Source organism: Anoplophora glabripennis, unplaced genomic scaffold (genome assembly GCF_000390285.2).
Source record: "Anoplophora glabripennis isolate ALB-LARVAE unplaced genomic scaffold, Agla_2.0 scaffold346, whole genome shotgun sequence".
NCBI classification, from domain to species: Eukaryota; Metazoa; Arthropoda; class Insecta; order Coleoptera; family Cerambycidae; genus Anoplophora; species Anoplophora glabripennis.
The window spans coordinates 185079-194567 of record NW_019416443.1 but is presented as its reverse complement, the minus strand read 5'-3'; the positions used below and the strand labels follow the sequence as shown (position 1 = coordinate 194567).

The following is a 9489-nucleotide window of genomic DNA, read 5'->3' as shown; positions in this document are numbered from 1 at the left end:
TAAATTTTTTCTTTTTCTCTAAGTAGTTCAGATCAACAAATATGATGTTAATAATAGTTCATTTGTATCATAGATCGACTGTGCCTTTCTGCTTTAGGCATTTTGTTGTGTTACGTTTTAAATAAACACAAAAACTTAAATAATATCAGAATTACACGTAATCCTTCGTAATCATGATGAAGTGATATCTGCAGCTAATTTGGCTATAATAATAGAGCATATTAATTTCCTTTTCCTCTGATGTTATATTTAGTTATAGTTCAAATAATTGCCGTAAAAATTTGCCTAAATTGGCATTTCCTTAAAATGGTCAAATTGTCACAAGTGTCAAATTGAAGACTTGTTTTGGTGCTTTTGTTGTTAGGCATTAATGTGAAAGAAATTTATACTTTTAACAAATATTCAATGTTGTCATATTAAATGTAATGTTACCCAGACTATTTAAAACAGAGGCTGACCTTCGTAAACATCAGATTAACACATTAAAAATATTTAATGACAAGTGAGTATTACTAATGTTTTGAAAGCTGAAAACATGAAATTCTCCTTAATTTCAGTGTTGTAGAAATTACAGAAGGAGAGGAGTATGAAATTTCTTTTAATTCTGGTGTAAATAAACTTTGTTTAAAGATTACGTTAAGTAAAGAGTTCCCTAAAGAAAAACCAATACTGAAGATTGTCCCCGAGGTTGTCCACCATTGGGTTGGCAGTGATGGTCAAATAAAATCAGCACCTGGTCTCTTAAATGTATTTATCATGTACTTACTTGTGGTTTTGATTAACTTTTTCTTTTTGTAGTTTACTGTTCATTCCGATTTAGGCAGGGTTGTCCAAGCTATTATTAGAGAATTTCAACGAACACCCCCACCTTTAGTTTCAAATCATTCCTCTAATATAGTATCTCCCACTTTAGGTAAGTAAAAACGCATTAAATTTAAATATACCTACCACAAAATTTAATTTTAGATAGTGAGAAACGTACTAGTCCAATAAATTTTCATTCTTCATTTTCCACTATCAAAAGTTTTTCTCCACCTCCACACATGCCTCAACCAAGCTTTGTGCACCAAACTGTCCCATTCCCCGAGCTGGCTAATATGTCACTAGAAGAATTACAACTCCTTAATGAGAATATTGACATGCAAGATGATTTTGTGAATGAGTTACCACAAATTAAGGAACAAAATAAACATCTGGATGACGTCATTGTACAGGTCGAAGAATTAGCAGGTAACTTTTTAACAAAATGAAAAATTGACATAATTTATCCTTTTGTTTTTGCAGAAGCTAATCTGTCCAAGCAAAATAAGTTAAACGAACTTAAAAGCAACATTGACTCCAAGATAGAACACGTTACAAAACTTGCCTTTGAAAATGGAAGACTGCATGCGATATATCAAAATTTCTCCGACAAATTTTCACCTAGGAATATTAAGGTAAATTCATTGTTTATAGATTCAAGGCAAATCGAAGCCTCATTTTATTTTTTGTTTGTAGGAGCAGTTGAGGCTAGGGGCTGAAAAAGCGGATTTAGATTGTGAGAAAATAGCAGACCGCTTTTTAAACGGAGAAATAGATGTAGATAGGTTTGTAAATGATTTTATTAAAACCAAAGCTTTGTGTCAGACTCGGAAAACGAAGGAAGAAAAATTGTCATATCAATTGGATAAGTTGGATAGGGCTGGATTTTAACTCTTAGCTGTGCAATGACTTTTAGCATATTTGTATTGTGTAATTGTGATAGTTTTTTTTTTAAGTAATAAAGTTACTTAATGCGTTTGTTCCCGTTTAATGTGGAATTTTTTATTTTTAAATTTATTTTTTCACCAATTCTTGTTTTATTTCATTTTTTTTATGGAAGTAGTAAAAGTTTTTAATAAGTCGATGTATGGGATCTTACAACTTTATTGAAATAAAAATTAATATATTCACTATACAACATTCCTTTGAAAATTTCAACTTTTAACAAGCCATTTACAAAGGATTTTTCATTAGAATACATGTGTAAAATGACAAAACTATTTACAGTATTTCGAAATTACAGAGATTATCAGTACTTATTTTATTCATGTAGGTCGAAACTTTATTTCTTAATTGTATTATAAAAAACAAAATGGAGACATTTTTCCTTAATTAACAGAAAGAACATAGCAAATAGGCACTTAAAATTCCGTATTTACTAGAAGAAAATATACATATAATTTAAAAATATAAATAAAATCTACAACACAAAATATCACTAAGTTAAGACAAACTTTTTCTCTTGACTTAAAAGTCGGCGTCAGTAGTAAACACATTGTCCCCGCTACTCGAAATAACGCCCTCTTTCTGGTACTCGCCGACTTTCTTCTCGAAGAAGTTAGTTTTGCCATCAGTGGAAATAATGGTCATGAAATCGAAAGGATTAGTGGAGTTATAAATCTTTTCACAACCGAGTTCAGTAAGCAACCTGTCGGCGACAAATTCGATATACTGGCACATGAGCTTGCAATTCATTCCAATGAGGCTTACGGGTAAGGCATCGGACAGAAATTCTTGTTCGATAGCAACAGCATCTCGAATTATACCTACGACTCGATCCTTAGACGGTTTCTGTACGAGATACGAGAACAGTAGGCAAGCAAAGTCGCAATGTAACCCTTCATCTCTAGAGATCAATTCATTAGAGAATGTTAAGCCAGGCATTAAGCCTCGTTTTTTTAGCCAGAATATAGCCGCGAAGCTGCCAGAGAAAAATATACCTTCTACCGCTGCGAAGGCGATGATCCTTTCCCCGAATGTACTACTCTTCGAGTTTATCCAGTTTAAAGCCCAATCAGCCTTCTTACGAACACAAGGCAGGGTCTCAATAGCATTGAAAAGGAAGTCTTTTTGTTTAGGATCGGTAATATAAGTTTCGATCAACATGCTGTACATTTCTGAATGGATATTCTCGATAGCTATTTGGAAACCATAAAAGCAACGTGCCTCTGTTACCTGAACTTCTTGGCTGAATCTTTCTACTAGATTCTCATTTACTATTCCATCGGAAGCAGCGAAAAACGCGAGAACGTGTGATATGAAATGCCTTTCGTTATCAGAAAGTCTTACCCAGTGATCCATATCCTTAGATAAATCCACTTCCTCTGTGGTCCAAAATGAAGCTTCGGCTTCTTTGTATTTGGCCCAAATATCGGGGTACTGGATGGGGAATATAACAAAGCGTCCTGGGTTCTCTTTAAGAAGAGGCTCTAGTTCTGGATCAAAATCTAAGTTTTCTCCATCCTGAATCTTTGGTTTTATCTTTTCTTGAGTCTCCGTGGGTGGGCGGATGATATTGGCTTTGTTGGGAGACAAAACCATTTTCTCAGTTCTGGTGTTGAGTGAGGTTATATTTTCATTTTCCTTGTCGTACGACGGCATAATTAATCCTAAATAACACGGAAATTAAAGGTTTGCAAAGAAAATTATGAATTAAACTTACCAAATTGCAAAACTTGTAAACGAAATATAAAATGACTGCACAATTCCACTAATGGGTAAATAATAAAAGGGCGCCAAACAGGCACCGGGTATTTATAGGGACGATATTTAGCGGGAAAACTCAATCCCTGTTTGATACACCTGGCAAATCCGTTAAATATTTGAAATATTTAAATTTAGAAACCTTTTTTATAAGTTTATCCATTGAATCGCTGCTTTTCAATCTTAAAATATTATAAATCAATTAGAAAATAGCACAAAAATTATGTATTTTTATTAATAAAACTTAATAATACAATGTATAGTATAGCTTATTTTTCTTCAATGATGTTACTCAAGAGAACTTTTAGTTCATGGATTTCTTGTCTAAGAATGTCCATCTCACTGGCGGCCGCAACCACAGTGTCCTTTTCCCTAAAGTACCTCTGCACCAACATGGTCATAAGAGCGGGATATTCTAATTCGGACATTTTCTTATCTGGAGCATTATTAGAAGTAGTAGTCGTTTTTTCACAGCATGCCTGTGGGGGTGATTGTTTACCTGCAACCTTAGGTCCCTGCAACAGCTCCATGAAACTGCTTATCCCTCCTGGTGTGGGTATGAGATTTAGGGGCGAAGGGGTTGTGGACTGCAGCATATACTCGATGTAAAAATCAGTCTTGCCAAATGTCCATTCTACGTCCAGATTATCTATGACCCTTTGGAATGTAGCCGACATCGTAGCAATGAGCATGTTGAGAATCATTACGACTATGAGCACCTCAAACAGGGCGAAAGCTATGTAGCCAACGGCTTCGGTGAACTCGTGAGTATTTATGATAGTGGAAGTAGGGGTGTCTCCTGGCAAATTCTCTATTACAACGTCAGCTGATTCCAAGGGAGACATGCAGAATATGGCCCAGAAGAAAGTTTTTAAGGTAGTAGAAAAATTGATGAAAGAGGAGACTTGTTGAGTTTTTATGTCACTGTCTACCTGAATCATCCCGTCGTACGGCTGATAAAACCTGCATAGTCCCGCTGAGAACGATAAAATGACTATAACAAACACAATTATGTACTTTGCTAGGTCCGCACACATTTTACCCAAAGATATCTGTAAAGGACCCATATAATAATTTAATCTACAAAAGAAAATTAACCTGAAGAATGCCATTATGGTAGCAATGGCAAAGCATCCTTCAGCAATCAGCAACGGATCCAATTGGTGCCAATATTTTCTTTCCAAATCAACTTGATCGTTATGGACGGCATCGAAGTAAGAGGCCAGCCAAAAGAGGAACGTCAACACGAATAGGAAGTTGGATATTATATCGTGCCAATTCCAAAGTTTTTTCAGATATCTGGATGGGCCTTGAAGTATGAGCATCCTTATAACACTCCAAACGTTTCCTGCTACAAACACCATAATCACCGGTTCCAATCCTGAATTCGGCGGTTTTCTCTTCTGTCCAGTTTTATCCAAGTTGGACTCAAAGAATATCAACAGTAAAAATATAATGTATGCAGCTATGTGACTGATCATTTTATTTCGAGGTGTGCTCCAGTGTTTCACAAGAGAATGGTTTGGTGTTATTAAATTCATCAATGTTATTACAGGCAGAACGATGATTCGAAGGAAAGGGTAGAGGAGTTTGAAGGTGAACGGTTTTATCTTGTAATCATGCCAATCGCCGCACCAAGCGGCCTCCACAATTTGTTGTGTATTCGGGTGGGCCACAAACGTCTTCTGTTTAGTGTCCATTGCCAAGACTAATCTTGGAAATACGAATAGTTTGGCCGATTTCATTCCTGCGCTTTGCGACAGTATCAGTTCCATCTCGTTGGTGCTTCTACAGCAAGCAATTAAGTCGACTGCGAAATTGCTAACTTCAGCAGCCAGTTCTGCGTAAGCCAGTCTGAATTCTGGCACCAAAAATGAGCACTGTTTCAGCTCCTCGGATAAGTGAAACGCAGCTAAGATGGGATCGTGCGTTGAATAACAAATATAAGCCGGGTTGCAAACTGCCCGGTAAAGGTTTAACTTGAGGCTCTCCGCGTGTAAAAGATCATCGTGTTCCAGCTGTACCGTGCAGTCTGAACACCTACAAGTAGGAGGGTGTGGTTTGCTGATGGTGTGCCCTCTTTCGATAAGCATTTTGATGATCTCATAGTGACCGCATTGAGCTGCTAGGATAAGAGGCGTAACGTAATCGGGAAAATCTGAGCTGTGGGTCGCCCCTACAAATTCTAAACTAGGAGCCGTTTCGTTAAGTTTGTCCAAAATTTGTATCAATATAATCGGTTGGTTATCCTTGACCGCATGTAAAACGCAATCCCCTATATCTATTCCTTGTTGGGTGAGCAAAAATTCCACCATTGGATCTGCATGGGACTGTACCGCAATGAGGAGGGCGGTCACCCCTTGGAAATTGGTGCAGTTAATATTTATGTCTCGATTAGTCTCTAGGAATTCCTTTACAGATATGACGTCACCCGAGGCCACCAGTTCGAAAAATTTCTTTTCTTTGTCTTGAAGTTGAGGTAAAAGTATGCTTGGTCTCGGCACTAGAACATCGGCTTCCTCCGAAAGTCTTCTGTAGGGGCTTCTGTTGGGTCTTAGGTTTTGGTTGCCTTGCCAATTTGGTGAAGGTTTGCTTGGAATAGGTGGTGGAGGTGGAGGTGGAGGGTTGGGAGTTTCCCTATTTTCGTTTTCTGCCATTGTAAATTAATATAATGTAATAAATAAATGTAAATGTTTAAATATTTAGAAACGTCATAAATGTCACACTGAAAATCAGTTTGTTTATACAGGGTATTCTCAAAGTCCGTCAGGAGACTCCGGGAGGTGATTCTACGACCCACTAAACTAGATGAAGCTCTATTGGACCAGGACCAGGCTAAAGTTACTACAAATTTACTAAATTTAGTAACCTTAGTCAGAGAAAAGTTTCATTATGCGCCGCTAGAGGGTACTTTACCTAGAACTCAAAATTTGTTTTGTTCATAACTTCCTATTGCTAGACATCACAGAAATTTAAACATTATTGAAAGTAGAAATAATATCAGAAAAAAATATGTACTCTTAATTCAAGTCGATAAATGTAACCGTGTAGGAGGAAATCGCTATTAAAGTGTTATTAAACGGAAGTTGTTTGCTCAGCTACTTTTCCTATTATTAATTTTTGATTTGTTGTTTTGGTTCTTGGTTGTGCTCAATATTGACCGAACAATTCCGACCATTCGCTGAACACAAACACAGCCTATATTTTTTGTGGTTGTGCTACTGTCAGCTGTCACTTCTATTTCTTCAGTTTGTTGTTTTCGGTTAGATTATATTTGAAAAATGGTCATGTTTTACACAAACTCAAGCTTAATAATCATAAAACGATTTGAATTTTAAAAGAAATAATATTTCAAAACTTTTCAATCTATTTAATCAAATATGGATATGGAGGTTCAAGAACCAAAATATTCTCTTCAGTTTCAAAACTATAAAGATACTCTTTGTGGAAATTTAATAAGGTATTTCAACACAAGGTGTTTTGTAAACGTAACGTTAATTTGCAATGGGGAAGCTATTACGGCCCATCAGGTGGTATTGTCTGCATGTAGTCAATTTTTCGAAAATATTTTAATTGCTCGGACAGAGCCTCACCCTGTTCTTGTTTTTGCTGACATTCCAAAGAACCATATGGAGCTCTTATTGGAATTCATGTATAAGGGCCAAATAAGTGTTTCTAAGAGTCTTCTTCCTTCGCTTCTAACAACTGCAAAAAAGTTGCGAATACGGGGCCTGAACTATGAGAGGTTTAACAATCCACAGGTAAATTTTGCTTCTGAACTTATCAAAAAACTTTTGTATTTAAACCTTTTAGATAAATTCAGGAGGAGAAGTGTACGTGACTAATACAACTCAAAATTCATCTCCTGTGTTAATAGAAACGTCAAGACAAAATGTCACTGTTCGAAACGTTCAGAATATTGTAAGTACTTTTGCTGTCAGAGCTGTGGAATAAGGTTTTGTTAATGATTTTGGTGTATTTTTAAGATATGCATTTCTTCTTAATTTTTATTTGTATCTATTTAAGGAGGGTCAAGGTTTGGATAATGAAGAGTCCCCAAAGTGGTTATCATCGTCAACTCCAAAGAAACGAGAAGGTGAGTTCAAAATATGTAAATCCAGAGACAAAATTTCGAAGGTTGATATTATTAAATTGTATTTGTTTTGTAATCGAGTTAAATTCCTTGGACGATAAAGAATTAATTTATTTATTTCCTTGTAGAATGTGGAAAGAAAGTTATAAACCCCTTTGCTGTGAAGTCTCGAAGTATCAATGACAGCGATTCGACCGTATACGATTATGACCCGTGTGCACCAGGACCGTCAAAAAATAATTTCAATAAACACCCACCATTTGCAGTCTTCTCCCCGGATAAGAATGACAGTGATGTGGAAATCGTTGATAACGCCCCGAGTATTGTGGTTATTGCGGATACGCAAACTAGTGATAATAGTTACGATAAGCAAAAGAGAGTACAAAAACGAGGTAGGACAGTAAAGGCTAGCAGTCAGATAAATGAGGATGAGTTCACGTCAGACGATAGCGAAATAATATCTAACAGCCCAAAGAAAGTGAAAAACAATGTTATCGTCGATCATTCCGATGATACAAGTGATGTGCCATTATCAGTTATAGTGACCCAGAATTCAGCAACGTCACAAAACACGAATAGGGGCGAAGATGCTAAATCAGATAAGTCGGGTTCTCCAAATAGAAGCGGGAACGGTGAATCAAATCTTTCGGTTGCCATTGAAAATGACCACTCTAATGAATCAGACAAGTCTGAAACGGGACAAATTTTAAATAGAGACAATGGCGCAGTGTGGAGTTTAGAACCTGTAGAAGAACCTTTTGAAGGTTATAATAAAACTCCCTTTTATAAGTTGCGTAATTTCTGTATCATTTGTCAGAAATATATGTGTGCTAACTTAAAACACGTTAGAAAACATCATGGTGGTGGTCAAATTAGAAGAAAAACATTTACTTGCAAAACATGTTCGAAAAAGTTTTACCGGGAAAAAGTACTGGAAATCCATAAGTGCGAGGTTAAAAAAAAAAATTGTTAGAATAAGCTTTTTAATGGAAATGATTTTATTTATACTTAAATTAATTTGCTTCATTGTGTGTATTATAATAAATTCTTTAAATTATTTTACTTTGCTTGAATTTTATTTTTCTCGTGACAAATTTTTGCCTTCTATTGAATGGCGGAATCAGTTTTTATATGTGACGTTTCATCTTTGCAGGACCATTATCAACTTAATTTTTTTTTAATGCAACCCTGGAAATTTTATTACATTTTTTTCAAGCCTTCACGACCCCCAATACTGTACTGCCTCAGCCTCGAAAAATTCGTCCAATGTATTCGTTCCAAATTTATCTAAATTTTTTATTTAGATTTCTATGTTTATTGAATTATCGTACACTTGAAGTGTTGTTGGACCCTGTGAAATCTACCTAGGTATTTAAACTATTACTATCACCTGGTCATACATAACTCGATAAGTTGCGTCAAAATTAATACATAATTTTCAGTTTATTACGACAAATTAATTCTTAAAAATGAATTTGAACAACCAAGACTCCAAATGAATATTATATTTTAAAAAATTACAGTAAATGTTCAAGAACATTTCCATTTTGACGATTTGATTGGAAATTATTATACCTCCCACCGTATTTGTAAAAGAGCATTTCAGATGTATTTGTATAAATATCCTGAAAAAAATTAGATCGAAATTTGTTTGAATTTTGAGTGCTCGAGAAACCTAGAAATAACTTTGGGCACGGAATTACATTAATGTAAGGTGTGATGGTAGTAGTTTAAATAACTGGGTGAATTTCACAGGGTCTAACGACACAGTGTACGATAATTTAATAAACATAGAAATCTAAATAAGAAATTTAGAAAAGTTTGGAACGAATACATTGAAGATGAATTTTTCAAGACAAAATGTCTGAATCTGGTTCGGGCTGAGGCAGTAC

The 9489-nt window shown here is 35.6% G+C and overlaps 4 protein-coding genes across 4 annotated transcripts; 2 read left to right on the top strand and 2 right to left on the bottom strand.

Moving 5' to 3' along the window:
• The first annotated feature begins 107 nt into the window (after positions 1 to 107).
• LOC108909138 (vacuolar protein sorting-associated protein 37A) lies at positions 108 to 1767 on the top strand. Its single transcript, XM_018713375.2, has 6 exons — positions 108 to 502; positions 558 to 747; positions 799 to 913; positions 967 to 1230; positions 1285 to 1436; positions 1498 to 1767. The coding sequence occupies exons 1-6, from the start codon at positions 426 to 428 to the stop codon at positions 1690 to 1692; spliced, it is 993 nt and encodes a 330-aa protein (XP_018568891.1). The 5' UTR covers positions 108 to 425; the 3' UTR covers positions 1693 to 1767.
• Positions 1768 to 1889: 122 nt separating this feature from the next.
• LOC108909134 (ribonucleoside-diphosphate reductase subunit M2 B) lies at positions 1890 to 3560 on the bottom strand. Its single transcript, XM_018713371.1, has 2 exons — positions 3464 to 3560; positions 1890 to 3410 (listed from the first exon to the last, which is right to left on the bottom strand). Exon 2 carries the CDS (start codon positions 3400 to 3402, stop codon positions 2269 to 2271), a length of 1134 nt encoding a protein of 377 aa, XP_018568887.1. The 5' UTR covers positions 3403 to 3410; positions 3464 to 3560; the 3' UTR covers positions 1890 to 2268.
• Positions 3561 to 3720: 160 nt separating this feature from the next.
• Positions 3721 to 6161, bottom strand: LOC108909143 (short transient receptor potential channel 4-like). The gene has a single exon (XM_023454567.1). It carries the CDS (start codon positions 6159 to 6161, stop codon positions 3774 to 3776), a length of 2388 nt encoding a protein of 795 aa, XP_023310335.1. The 3' UTR covers positions 3721 to 3773.
• Positions 6162 to 6765: 604 nt separating this feature from the next.
• LOC108909141 (protein tramtrack, beta isoform-like) lies at positions 6766 to 8623 on the top strand. Its single transcript, XM_018713377.1, has 4 exons — positions 6766 to 7265; positions 7318 to 7425; positions 7531 to 7600; positions 7726 to 8623. The coding sequence occupies exons 1-4, from the start codon at positions 6885 to 6887 to the stop codon at positions 8568 to 8570; spliced, it is 1404 nt and encodes a 467-aa protein (XP_018568893.1). The 5' UTR covers positions 6766 to 6884; the 3' UTR covers positions 8571 to 8623.
• The last annotated feature ends 866 nt before the right edge of the window (positions 8624 to 9489 follow it).